Raw genomic sequence first — 12559 nt, 5'->3', positions numbered from 1 at the left:
CAATTTTTGCTAGGCCGATACCGAGGTAAATTATCCAAGGTATATAAGTTGCGACTTTTGCAACGTGTATTTACAAAGATGCATTAATGTACAGACATAAGTAATAAAGAGAATTGTCGATACCTGTATAACAATGTACTTTCGGTTGGTACCTTTGTAAATGCAATAAATCGTAGCAACTGAGGTTATCCCGAGTGTTTGACGTCCCGTTTCATGACTGGACTTTGTGGTAGACCAACTCTCCGACTCTACGAGATTCCAGAATGTATGTAAATCAGTGCGATATATTAAACTTTGCGGGTCCATACACTTGCCATTAGTCCTATCATCATTTCCGGCTTCTGGGTCCCTTTGGGAATATTAGGCTTGCATTCGGAGAGCACCGTCTAATCTTATCGTTTCACCGTTCAATAGAGGATTCTCTATGACAGACTGTACCAATTGAGCGTACTCGTCAGGCTTCCCTAATCTTTGGGGGAAAGGAATTGTCTTTGCCAGGAAGATACGAACTTTTTCTGGCAGAGACTGCAGTAGCGGAGTGTCAAAAAGCCCTGGAGCTATGGTCACGACTCGTATACCATTAGAAGACAAATCTCGAGCTAGCGGTAGAGTCATTCCAACGATTGCACCTTTGCTAGCCGAATATGCAGCTTGGCCCACCTGGCCATCGAATGCTGCTACGCTAGCGGTGTTAACGACCACGCCCCGTTGGCCATCTTCGTTGGGCTCATTTTCGCCAATAAGACCCACACCTAATCTGATAACGTTAAAAGTACCTACTGTATTAACGTTAATTACTCTCTGGAAATCATCCAAAGCATGTGGCAATTTCTTATTAAAGTTGTAGGTCTTATAGGCAACTGCGATACCTGCAGCATTCACTATGTAATCCAGTCTGCCAAATTTTTGTTTAGTAGCATTCAGAGCATTCAGCACGTCGTTCTCCGACGTTACCTAAAGTGAATAATGATCGCTATATTTCAGAGCCTATAATTGAAAACTACAAACATTAAAAAAAAAGAAAACATTACATCCACCGGTGCAAATAAAGTCGATTCCCCTAAATCACTGGACAACTCCTTTCCTTTTGATGACGGCAGATCGGCGATCACAACCTTGGCTCCATTTCTTACAAATCTTTCCACGGCACTTCGTCCCAAACCAGAGGCTCCTCCAGTTATCAATGCAACAGATCCCTGTACATATTATATGAGAAATTAAAACAAGAAGCTTATCACACTCGTCTTTCACTTGTATATTCTCGTCAAATATCAGTTAAACAGTTTCAAAGTTTACCTTCAACATTTTTCGGCTGCGACTTTCTGTTAAACTGAGTAAAATATAAAAAAACGGTTGTACAAAACCAGGGTGTAGTGGCTACGGAACGATGGAGGAATGCTCCAAATTAATCAGATGCAAGTATACGTAACCGATATCACTTTCAACTTTGCACTGACTTCGTACTTTGATCGCCGGCCTTCCCACTACTTCTCACGTCTTCCAAATTATTCCACCGACGTTCTGAAATGAGATAGTTGAGATGAGATCGATGAGATACTTGAGGTAAGAGAGTGTGATAAGAGAGCTGATATGAAAAATGAGATGAGAGAAGACTGTTGGGTCGATTTAAGCGCCGTGTTCGGGTACTGCTCTCTGTAAAAAATTTAAAAACTTCATCCATATATACAGTGGCGACAACTGAAAGTTATCCACATAAACGGCTCACGGTGTAAAATACCTAGTAATTTAAAGTAAAAAATTATCTAGGGGTATTTCACTTACCCAACCCTGTGCATAAATGAAATTTGAATCTTGGATCAGCTTACCGACCGCAAAATCTTATCGTCACCTTTTGTTGAACGTGACATAACCTTCCACAAACGCTGGTGGTAAATCCATTTTCTGGCATCGAACTGGCAAGGGTTTGTTACTCTCGCAAAGCTGCAATTCATTCAGGAGCAGGTGAGAACAGCTGATTCTTCCCCTGTGACATTCGCTCGATGCAAAGGGAGATATACATTCAGTCTGTTGACAGAAACGAGAAGAGCGAATTTACTATGGCTCTTAGCTGGAGCTTACGAAGATCTAGGTGACCTGGTGAAAGCATTGAAAACAGCTGTCCAAGTTCATCCCCGATAAGGGAATCCTATCGGTTGGATTATCTGCTGGCATAATGGCTACCTCCAGCAGTAGCACCAGCAATAGTTACGACTTTAAAGTCGTATTACTTGGAGAAGGAAGCGTAGGAAAGACCTCTGTCATCCTGCGATACGTTGAGGATAAGTTTAACGATAAACATACATTCACTACCCAGGTAAAATGCAGTTATGCTTATATTCTGACTTTGTTAATAATGTTGCTACTGACTAAAGATATATTTATCTTTTCAGGCGTCTTATCTGGATAAGAAGTTAAATATCAATGGTAAGAGAATTAATCTAGCGATCTGGGATACGGCAGGGCAGGAGAAGTTCCACGCTCTAGGTCCAATTTATTACCGCATGTCTAATGGTGCTGTCTTGGTTTATGATATTACGGAGAAGTATACGTTTAAAAAAGTATGGATTGTCGGTAGTTACTTACCAAAGTTTTATCTTGAGAGATAGAAAGTGATTCATATTTTTTTGTACAGGTTAAAGATTGGGTAAAGGAATTAAGAAAAATGTTAGGCTATGACGTATGCTTGGCCATAGCTGGTAATAAAATAGACCTTGAGAAAAACCGAAACGTTTCGATCGAGGAAGCGGAGGAGTAAGTTAATACTACAACTAAATTATAGAAAGATTAGTAACATGCCTTCTCAAGTATTATGAGAAAATAATTTATTCATCGGCACACTCTGATTTTTAGATATGCAAAACAAGTAGGCGCGATGCATTTTCACACTTCGGCCAAATTAAACCAAAATATTGAGGAAATGTTCTTAGACCTGACGCAGCGTATGATGGAGAAAGCAGATGAGGCTGAGCGAACGGCAACATTAACGCGAACAAATAGTACACGACGTAATGTTGTAATAGTTGAGGATGAGTCGGAACAACAGCAACCACCTACTAAAAGTTCTTGTTGCGGTGGCTCTACTCAAGTTCCATGATCACTGGCTACATGTCGCGGAGAAGAACTTTAATCTCTCATAAAATGTAAATATGTGCAGAATATTTCAAAACTCAATGCGATACAAATATTATAAAGTCATTTTTGTTATAGAATCAGGTGCAGTTGTCTCGTTTAATATTATGGTTGTCGAGAAGAACAAACAACCTGCAGGAAGCTGTTCCTGCAGAAGTACCATGCGACTCTCAGGCTCGCCAATAATACACCGCAAAGAACAGCTTTAACTTCTACATAAATGTACATACAGTGCACGTGTATTGTCTCTCAAGATTTTGGAAAAGTTTACTGCCTTTACGTTTCATCTCGTTAGATTTATACTAAAAATCGAGGACCCATTGTTTTCAAAGGAGTCGATTAAGTTCCCAGTGAACATCTTGGAGGATGCGACTCGGATACAGGGAGGCACAATCTCCTCTATTTCATTTCCAAGACATTTGTGCAATCTAGCTGTGTGCAACGCTGCAGTGATAATTCAATCGAAAGTGATGTTTGTATTTTGCAATTCCACTGTTGGAATGTTTCCTATTGTGAACAAGAAAAGAGTATTGTGTTTATTGTTTGTACGAGTGTCTGACATGGATATTGGGGCATATCATCGTTATACGCTTTCGTAGATTTAATAGATGCAGAGCGATGCATCACCTGGAGTTTCAGTTTAACAAGGAATCGTTAAGAGCATTTGCTTCCCCTATGTACAAAGTTACAGTCTTTTCTAATACTTTTATATCCGAGTTGAAGGAAAATTGTGTTTTTCTTTAATATCAATTTGACAGTCTCATCGTGATATAACGCATTGTTGCAACAGCCCTGATCGCGTAAGTTCGATACGTAAATTATGTAGAGACAGAGCATAGTCACTAGATCGCAGCATTGCGTACTCTGTCATTACGATTCTCCGCAGTTTTCTCGTTCGCGTGTTATTTCACTGTCCTGAACGTGTCGCGTAGTTTCGTATATACGAAAATGTACATATTGTATACCGGCCGTTGCCAGTTGTTCCGTGAAAAAAAAATGCCTGTTTTGTTATCTACGTGAATCTTAGATAAAGCCATATTTAAGCTGGTGTAGAATTTAATTTTGAGCTGTCGCGCTGTGTGAACGTTATTGTCCGACTTCACTTTTTGACTGAATTTTACAGTAACGGATCACCTAAAAATGATGACTCGTTTTCAAGAGTCGTTATACAATGAACATTTCTATCAAGGGCTCGTGATATATCCCTAGGGGAAATAATCAAATCGTGAAACAGAAGAACAAATCAGCATCCTACGAATTGATAATTAATTGTACGCTTTGTGTGGCTACTCGTAATGAAAATGCGTCTTACCCATACTCCAACGAAGCATAAAATGCCGTACGGAGTCATTTTGTGGCCAAAGCCATAAATCTTAACACAATGACATGTAACATGATTTACAATAGAATAATGATTTGATTTACACTTGATTTACACTTAACCGCCATACTATATTTGTAAATACAGTAGGCCTATAGTTATTCGAATAAAATTCCCATTAATGAAATTACTCGTCCAACTTGTTCTTTTACTCTTTGAACATTCATCTATAATTTTTAATAAGGGTTCATAAGGGGATCGAATAAACCATACGACGAGATTGAAAAATGTGCGAAAGGTCTTTCATATCGTATCCATTTAATTTCCTGTATGCTGTTTGTCGGATAAAGATTTATATATATATATAATATATATAATATATATTTATATATGTATATATTAATAATCATTACCCTATCACAGGTATGTATAATACATGGACTGTGCACGTATTGGCATCACGTTGCTCATGAAAGAGCTATCCGTTGTTACAGTACCGAGTGCGAGCCAACTAGATACACCTCTAACGAGTACAATTACTTTGGATTTAGTGTACAAACATTGAAAACCTCGAAAGGAATGAGAGAACGACGTTATTAGAATTTTAGAATATAGTCATTTCCATCGATACCCACGGAAATTAATCGCTCTCGTGTTATTTTGGGCGAGGTTCGCATACCAGCCAGTCCGCCTTAATTCCCGACTGTTTTTTGTCAACAAATAAGGCATACATGTACTTATTAGTTCGCTACATTATTAGTACGTAAAATGAGAGCTGGATGGCCCTTCCCACGGAATGGTATCGAAACCCTGCTCCTCATTACGACCCGTCTGTTTTTCTATTTAATTAAAAAAAAAAAAAAAAAAAATGCGTCGTCACTTGGTGACATTAATACACGTGGAAACACATCCATCAAGATCTGCAGCTCGCACGGTGCGCCCAAAAATAATCGAGAAAGAAGGTCCCGGGCGCGACGTAATAAATTAGCCATTAATTAACTTTGATAATACTCGGTCGACGTATTCTGTGCGCGAGGCGCGTCGCGGTACCACTTTCTAATTACTTTCTGTGAAATCATTCTCGGATGGGCTACACCCGTTAGAAATTTATTTAAGAAACGAGTCGCTACGCTCCTATTTAATATGTATACATACACGCTAGACTTTCCCTTACGCGCTATATCAGGTTATTCTCCGAATATGTACAATATTATTAATATAATGTCGGACGCGTCCGTTACCCTACCGGTACCAGGAAATCTGTTCAATCGCTGTGCAACATGTCCGAGACATAATAACAGACCTGGCAAATATCGAACGAAAAGCAGATACGCTAATTACCGAGACGGACGGTCCGCTTCGTAGTTACGCTTATCCAGGATCTGCAGCGGCAGATCCTAGGAAAGGATAAACCCGGGATTTAATTTCACAATCAACTAGAATTAACCGGGGACCCCGAAATCTCGTGATTAGATAGCAGACTTGTCTACCGTCATCAGAGTAGATACGCGTATCCAGAATCTGAGACCTGGTCCAGGCGGATCTATCTTTGATCGGCGGGGAAACAATAATTCGTTGTGCTCTAGAAACGCATGACGCGAGGCGAAAGCAATCTGGAATGTTTCTTAGGAAACGGCTTACAATGATTACTAGAAAATAGGGACCGAAAAACTCGCGTCGGCTAGCGAAAGGGCTCGAAGGTCCTAATAAGAAATGGTACAGACTTCTAGAAAAAAAAAAAAAAAAACACGTATTCCAGAACTGCACGATCCCTCGTATCGCCCTGCTCCCGTTAAACGCCGTTAATCCCATATGCGCGGACTTAAACGCCGCGAATAACTCTACATTTTACATTAATCGCATGACGCTTTCATTGATCTTTGGTATAGAGTCACAAATTTCATATATATATATGTATGTATAAATATACACGAATTTCAAGCTGACATCATCGATCACCATCGCGGTGCGCTCAACGCCCGTTCAACGCTCCTTTTCGCGCGTTAACGGCCACGTCGTCGACGAGGATGGTTTCTTGTGCACGGAACTGCATTGGCTTGTACAAAAGAGATTCATAAGAGACGGTACAGACGTGCGTAAAGAGGAATCCTATTTAAAATCCTAATTAATCCCTTGCCTAACGCGTCATACGGGAGTGCGTTTAATTCCTGTCGACCGGTATCGTAAGGCAAGGATTAAACGTATCTTTAGACACCTCGCGCGACTTAAACGACCAACCGGGAGTTTAACCGCGCTTCTCTCGAAAGATCATATAAAAATATCCTAATCGAATCATATTCAGTCGATGGGAAATAGAAAACGCTATAATAAATATCCTCTCGCGAGGGGGCGAGATGATGCCAACACCTCGTGACGCGTTCTACGCTCGTTATAAATACACCGTTGACTGGGAATTTCGTTAAAAAGGGCCGCTTAGAAGTAACCCTCGGGTAAGGCGGTGCGCGACCTCCTGGCACTCCTCGTTAATACGTTATTACTCTCCGTTAACTAGAATAAATATTTACTGGCGCGGGGCCAACCGAAGGATTAATTTCTCGAGCTCGTGGCGACGCCCTCCTTCCCTCCTCGTCCTCGTATCTCGCGTTTCGTTACGTCTCGAAGCGCGTTAACAAAATATAAAATAAAAATCTAATATAATAAACGAAAGGACAAGACAGAGTTAGAATATCCTTGCGCTGAGTAACTTGTTTCGGTGATGTCTCTATGACGTTATCGCGCACCGTCAATGGGCACGGTAATTCGTCCGATAACGGAATCGGTTGATCGAGAGAAGAAATGCACAGACTCATTGGCACAAGGGTGAAAATGAGATTGATATAGAATAATCCTAGAAAGTGTTGAGGACGTTATTTACCTAGATTGAATTCCTGACGACCCTAGAGTCGGAGTCACTTTGGGTCGTTTCGACCCAATCCCGGTAGTTGAATATATCTGCATCCCGAATTCGCTCGAAATGCAGATTTGATTAGAACTTAGGCCGTTGATCGCCGCTCGACTCGGCTTTAAATTATGAAGATCTTGTCCTGGTAGATGAAGAGAAAGTCGATGAACTGGTTGATGGGGCCTATCGCCGATAAAGACATTCCTTTCGACGGAGGCGCTCTGACCAGATTCGGACCGAAGACCACGGCAAGATTGCTGGACGTCATCTTGTTCAAGTCGCAGCGATCCATTACCTGCAACGTGGTACTTGCAATTGTTAAAAATCTTATTAAACTTAATCCTCTTGTTTTCAGGACGTTTTCCATAAAACAAGTGGCTGTACGTACCCTGGACAAGAATTGCACGATATACTTGAGTAATTGGTAATTGTCTTCGGGCAATTTCTCAAGAACCAGAATCTTCACTCTGCGAGGTCGTTCGTCTTTCGAGAAAGCTAAGGAAACGCAAGGACGATTGATTAGCAGAGGAAGATAAACCTTTCAGGCGCGAGAGCAGTGATTTCGGAGTCTTTACTTTGGAATTGCGTTATCTCGTCGTATAACTCGTATGTCATTAGAGGCTCCTCGAGTTCTCGCAGAAACGTCTTGAGAAGGACCGCGGCTATGTGAGGATCACCGCGGAAGTCGACTGGCAATCCTTGATTGCATCGACTTTGAAGTTCCTTGATCACCGTTACATTCGCTGATCGTCTGAATATACCTTCTGTTTCTAGCGCATCAGGCGTGTCAAGGAATTCTACGCATTGCCGTACTATCGGAGGTATCGGATCGCCATCGTTATTCTCTTTGATGAATTGTAACGTCGCTCCGAACTGAGTTGTACCAACTGGAGTCGCTACTACACTGGACGGCGAGCTCGCCAAAGAATTTTTCTTATTCTTTGCTGTCAATTGCTCATCGTGCCTTGAAAAATATTAAAGATATCAGTAACACCTACGGAATAATCCTGAAATCAAACGCAAACGTGATTTGCTTACTCGATGACTTGCTGAGGTATTATGAGTTGATCGAGGTTAATATATTGTGCTAGTTCTTCTAAATAATTGACGTACATGACTTTCCGTCCAAATTTTGCGCTAAACAAAATACAAGGGTTTAGGAAATGAAAAATATAAAGCTTAGTATACAGAATTCTTTAGAACTACCTGATAGCTGGCTTAAAAATCTGCCAGACTATTTTGATGAAATTTGTTGGATGAACTAAATAAAGAGCTTTCAAGTTCTTCTTGTATTTCCTGTCGAAGGCCTTGTATGCTTGCCAAAGCCATGAAAGTGGAGGTTTATTTTTTGATGTCAGACCACAGTGAAAATATACTAAACTATAATCTTGCTCAACAAATGTATCCAAAGTGCGGGTTAAATATCTAAAAAAAATATTAAATTCTTACGATAATTAAACATTTATTCTAATGCCTAAAAAAACATCCATCGCCCTAATTGCTCGACTGTATGGATCATACCTTAAAAGTTTGGCATGATTGAATACTTCTTTACCAACAGGCGGAAGTTTGCATGCCGACACAACAATGATTTTACGGCCAGCACTATCATCTCCCACGACTTCGACAATACCGAGCTTAGCAATATCTTGATAGTCCTCTTCATCGGCAAGCTCTGTATCCAGAGCTGCAAGGTCTTCCTCTGATAAACATTTATAAAAACTCTGATAAACACTGCTCCCATTCTCGTCATCTATGGCACTTCGGTACTTCAAATGTCATGACATTTAGCACCCGTTGGGATATAAAGGTTACATACCGGTTATTATAACTGGGGCATCCACAAGAGCCTCTTCAAAATTTTCTTCAATCGTACCATCGCTGACTGGACTCTCTAAATAGTCTACCACAACTCCACTTGAACTCAGCTCCAGTTTCTCATCCAAAAGCCTTACTAAAAAATTATAATCACGTTAATACTTTAATTATTTACATGAACGATTAATACCTTAACAAACCATTTATTTCCCCCGATAATACCACATAACAAGTACCATTAATTATATTTATCGATCAACGTGTCCAAACGTCATTCTTTAACAGACCATAAACTACTCACCCGTATTTGACGTAGTTTGCAATTCCGTATCATCGAACTCCAGATTTGGTTCATAATCATGGTAATCCGATAAACTTGGATATGGGTCTTCGCTATCATTACACATTGCTATCGCATACAAAGACGTACCAAACATTAATCGTAAAAATTAAATCACATCGCTTAGGTCTAAAGACGCCAATAATTGAAGGTTTCTTTTAAAAGATTAATTCACATAGTAAGTTGAAAACAAATTCTAGACATTGAAACGTTTGTTTGCTTCACTAGACAAGAGTATACATCCGTCAACATATCGTCACCGCTCTCTCTCTTTCTCTCTCTCTCCCTCTTTTTCGCTCACCTGTCAAAGCGCGAGCTGGGCTGGGTTGATGATAATCAGCCTCCATGTTTATTAAACGAGTCGTATCGCGAGTTACCGATTGACACGACCCGCCGTTCAGACCAGCAAATCCCTTTTCCACTGCGACATTATTCCGGGACGCGATTATGGAAAACTCACGAACCACCAACACGTCACGCTTTCATCTGTCGCAGCTAATCGCAATCGCCGTTGACTCCAGTCGATTCGTCACTCCCCGTTCCGTATTCGATTAGGGATAAACTTCGCGCGACTCGCTGATTGGTCGCCTCCGACTCGCCGCCATTCCGCGCCAAATTTGAATGTAGTACCCCTTTCATCTCATCTATAGTTGTAGTTTCTCATGCCTCGAGAGAAATAACCTCTTTACAGGAAATTACAACATTAGATCTTTGCTGCAAAACTTCGTCAAGAATGTGCGTAAGCACCGAGAGTATTAGTCATGTTACGCTTCTTATAAAGCCAGCGGATGTTCATTATGATTCCTCATGAATTAGTATTCTCCAAAGGTAAATCGCTCACGTCAGAGAAAAGGGAAGCGCCCACTACACGTATTATGTACGACAAGATGAATGTAGTAGTATGTACCTATAGTATGATTTCAGTAGAAATCAAACATGCAACTCGCTTTTTGATAGGCATCATACAATCTGCATTTTTTATAACAGATGTACACGCTTCCTAGGTCCCCTCTTATCTCTTCGAGGAACTGCAATTTGATACTATTTTTCCAGCCAGGTCATTGTTTTGTCTGCCTGATTGCATGAGAATGAAAGAAAAAGTCCTGCTACGTTTATTCAAAGGGACATTTTGGAAGTCCTGAAAATTCTTAAGGCTAAACGTTAGACCCATAGAGGAGGATTTTATATATCAAGGTCTGTCATTTTGTCAGCAATTGTATTAATGTAAATACAACATTGTTCTCTTTTCTTAGATGGATAAGACACTGGAGAAAAAGTTCCGGTCTGACCAGATGTTTAACCTCATAAACAAAAAATTTGTTTCTTTACAAAAAGACGATATCAAAAAGAATAATCAACACTTAAGTAAGGTCTGAAAAATTCTAAATGTCATAATGTTTTCTAACGTTTCTTTATAATTAATTTAACGTTAAGGAAAGAATCATGTACAGGTACAATACAAGATATTTTCGCTTTAATTTCTTAATGTATTTTATTGAATTGTGAAATTATGTTATGCATTTTGTTACACTAACTACTGTACATGAGTAATTGCATTCATTCATTTCTATATCAATATTCTATTCATACAATGACTAAATCAGGCTGTTTAGCTAGGATGACTAGTTGAGGTAGAAGCTAGAAATACAGTATATACCTTTAACATTTTTGTACTAATAAGAATGCTCACTTGTAAAAACCTGACTTAGTAAAGTATTTCTTATTCGAATCCTCGAGATACTAATCCTTCTTTCTGAACATTGTGATTGGAACCGCGTTCCTATCAGCCCAAGCTACAAAAATATCTGCAAATTGACTAAGGCACTTTATGATTCTTAGACAGTCTCCTTCTGCTGTATGCTGCTTGTCTGATGCGGAGTCTACAAAATGTTTATTTGCTGTACTTAAAATCAGCTGGTCAACAGCTGGTCTGAAGAAAGTATAATTGTTTTCGTGCAACATTTACTGTCCATCACAAAAGAAAGCATTTTGCCTGATCCTTTATTAAAAAAAAAAAAATGAAAAAAGTCACTACCTGTCGATTCTAAAGCAGCACTGGCAAAATCCATGTACAGAGATGAACCACTCGCTGCAGAATTTTTATCAAAATAGTGTTTAAATACATTAAGAGTATCGATCGCTAAAATGTCTTCAGGCAGTGTCTGGAAAGCAAGTTAACACCTTCGATGTCACAAATGTACTTTTAGATTTGATGAAGAAAAATTAATAACATTACCTTTCCAATACTTTCTGCCTCATGCAAAAGAATTGGATACTGAATTTGACTGCCATTATGAGCAACGAAACAAACAGGAGGTACAAGACTGTTAATGAATTTCATTAATAGCGTGTAAGTGTTATCATTGAAGGGTGGTACACCCTCTAATTCATTGTTAAATAGACCTAAGAAAAAATAAAAAATAAATATATCCCAAATAATAAATTCAGATTATTTCTAATTACATAGGTCAAGCAATATAACTATGTCAAATCTTATCGTGCTTAATCAGAAATGAGCACCTGTTAAAAGCGAAACCATAGCAGGGATCTTAACACTTGGATTAACTGGTATTACGAGTTCCTGCGTAAATTCTGGTGGCACCCCCTTGCTTTGGCACAAAGACATTCGAGAAACAGCAAGGAGAGCTATTTCAGTTAGTTTGGGTAGACTTAATCCCTTAGGTAAACTCGTTGTCTCGACACCAAAAAATATAAAGCTTTGAATCATGGTGACATTGTCTTCCTCCATTTTTACTCCGGCGACGTTCATTTCCATCCCTTTGAGTTTTCAAGTACAATTATAATGATACCGTTTCAAAGGCACAGGATTTCTTGATACCACGCTTCCAACGGATTAATGACAAAACGGTTTGACATATTCGAACGAGCATATTTGAATACGACCGAAAGATGGCCGAGAAAATGTGGGAAAATTTGGCTTCATTTTCACCGGACGTCTTATTTTCATTTCAGTCTTAAACAGAGATGAGTTGGTGAATTGTCGATCGGGAGAAGAGACGATACGGTAATTGCGGATTCCCTATCATTT

At 39.6% G+C, this 12559-nt stretch overlaps 4 protein-coding genes and 1 long non-coding RNA gene across 8 annotated transcripts; 2 read left to right on the top strand and 3 right to left on the bottom strand.

Moving 5' to 3' along the window:
• Positions 1 to 44: 44 nt before the first annotated feature.
• LOC105699153 (3-hydroxyacyl-CoA dehydrogenase type-2) lies at positions 45 to 1458 on the bottom strand. Its single transcript, XM_012423934.2, has 3 exons — positions 1297 to 1458; positions 1032 to 1196; positions 45 to 954 (listed from the first exon to the last, which is right to left on the bottom strand). The coding sequence occupies exons 1-3, from the start codon at positions 1303 to 1305 to the stop codon at positions 361 to 363; spliced, it is 768 nt and encodes a 255-aa protein (XP_012279357.1). The 5' UTR covers positions 1306 to 1458; the 3' UTR covers positions 45 to 360.
• Positions 1459 to 1713: 255 nt separating this feature from the next.
• On the top strand, positions 1714 to 4640 carry LOC105699154 (ras-related protein Rab-21). 2 transcript variants are annotated; one of them, XM_012423935.2, is made up of 6 exons: positions 1714 to 1962; positions 2036 to 2314; positions 2391 to 2558; positions 2633 to 2751; positions 2851 to 3140; positions 3208 to 4640. In XM_012423935.2, the coding sequence occupies exons 2-5, from the start codon at positions 2174 to 2176 to the stop codon at positions 3092 to 3094; spliced, it is 672 nt and encodes a 223-aa protein (XP_012279358.1). In that variant the 5' UTR covers positions 1714 to 1962; positions 2036 to 2173; the 3' UTR covers positions 3095 to 3140; positions 3208 to 4640. The 2 variants fall into 2 exon arrangements, with proteins under 2 accessions (XP_012279358.1, XP_012279359.1); XM_012423936.2 differs by having other exon boundaries at positions 2025 to 2314.
• Positions 4641 to 4751: 111 nt separating this feature from the next.
• On the bottom strand, positions 4752 to 9978 carry LOC105699151 (rho GTPase-activating protein 1). The gene is made up of 9 exons (XM_012423933.2): positions 9812 to 9978; positions 9472 to 9579; positions 9172 to 9306; positions 8874 to 9054; positions 8559 to 8777; positions 8391 to 8489; positions 7928 to 8316; positions 7741 to 7847; positions 4752 to 7647 (listed from the first exon to the last, which is right to left on the bottom strand). Exons 1-9 carry the CDS (start codon positions 9855 to 9857, stop codon positions 7474 to 7476), a joined length of 1458 nt encoding a protein of 485 aa, XP_012279356.1. The 5' UTR covers positions 9858 to 9978; the 3' UTR covers positions 4752 to 7473.
• A 177-nt stretch (positions 9979 to 10155) lies between these two features.
• LOC105699056 lies at positions 10156 to 10910 on the top strand. 3 transcript variants are annotated; one of them, XR_001103980.1, is made up of 3 exons: positions 10156 to 10338; positions 10515 to 10704; positions 10764 to 10910. It is a non-coding gene; the product is annotated as an uncharacterized LOC105699056 (long non-coding RNA). The 3 variants fall into 3 exon arrangements; XR_001103981.1 differs by having other exon boundaries at positions 10320 to 10409; XR_002762336.1 differs by lacking the exon at positions 10156 to 10338 and adding an exon at positions 10352 to 10409 and having other exon boundaries at positions 10498 to 10704.
• A 73-nt stretch (positions 10911 to 10983) lies between these two features.
• On the bottom strand, positions 10984 to 12416 carry LOC105699055 (three prime repair exonuclease 2). The gene is made up of 4 exons (XM_012423757.2): positions 12031 to 12416; positions 11747 to 11913; positions 11546 to 11672; positions 10984 to 11390 (listed from the first exon to the last, which is right to left on the bottom strand). Exons 1-4 carry the CDS (start codon positions 12284 to 12286, stop codon positions 11251 to 11253), a joined length of 690 nt encoding a protein of 229 aa, XP_012279180.1. The 5' UTR covers positions 12287 to 12416; the 3' UTR covers positions 10984 to 11250.
• Between the last annotated feature and the right edge of the window lie 143 nt (positions 12417 to 12559).

The sequence above is a fragment of the Orussus abietinus genome, unplaced genomic scaffold (assembly GCF_000612105.2).
Source record: "Orussus abietinus isolate OABI.00-Male unplaced genomic scaffold, Oabi_2.0 scaffold3, whole genome shotgun sequence".
Lineage (NCBI taxonomy): Eukaryota > Metazoa > Arthropoda > Insecta > Hymenoptera > Orussidae > Orussus > Orussus abietinus.
Note: the sequence above shows the minus strand (reverse complement) of the source record. Positions and strands in the feature narration are given on the sequence as shown.

What these genes read in the sequence shown, in the direction of transcription:
- LOC105699153 (XM_012423934.2), bottom strand. An exon ending in CTTTATTTGCACCGGTGGAT is followed by an intron (nt 955 to 1,031) that starts GTAATGTTTTCT and finishes TATTCACTTTAG; the next exon opens with GTAACGTCGGAGAACGACGT.
- LOC105699154 (XM_012423935.2), top strand. Translation starts at nt 2,174, where the DNA reads ATGGCTACCTCCAGCAGTAGCACCAGCAATAGTTACGACTTTAAAGTC. An exon ending in AACATACATTCACTACCCAG is followed by an intron (nt 2,315 to 2,390) that starts GTAAAATGCAGT and finishes TTATCTTTTCAG; the next exon opens with GCGTCTTATCTGGATAAGAA. An exon ending in AGAAGTATACGTTTAAAAAA is followed by an intron (nt 2,559 to 2,632) that starts GTATGGATTGTC and finishes TTTTTTGTACAG; the next exon opens with GTTAAAGATTGGGTAAAGGA.
- LOC105699151 (XM_012423933.2), bottom strand. Translation starts at nt 9,857, where the DNA reads ATGGAGGCTGATTATCATCAACCCAGCCCAGCTCGCGCTTTGACAG. An exon ending in CCCAGCTCGCGCTTTGACAG is followed by an intron (nt 9,580 to 9,811) that starts GTGAGCGAAAAA and finishes TGTATGCGATAG; the next exon opens with CAATGTGTAATGATAGCGAA. An exon ending in AATCATGCCAAACTTTTAAG is followed by an intron (nt 8,778 to 8,873) that starts GTATGATCCATA and finishes TATTTTTTTTAG; the next exon opens with ATATTTAACCCGCACTTTGG.
- LOC105699055 (XM_012423757.2), bottom strand. Translation starts at nt 12,286, where the DNA reads ATGGAAATGAACGTCGCCGGAGTAAAAATGGAGGAAGACAATGTCACC. An exon ending in AGGCAGAAAGTATTGGAAAG is followed by an intron (nt 11,673 to 11,746) that starts GTAATGTTATTA and finishes CTTGCTTTCCAG; the next exon opens with ACACTGCCTGAAGACATTTT. An exon ending in TGCTGCTTTAGAATCGACAG is followed by an intron (nt 11,391 to 11,545) that starts GTAGTGACTTTT and finishes AACATTTTGTAG; the next exon opens with ACTCCGCATCAGACAAGCAG.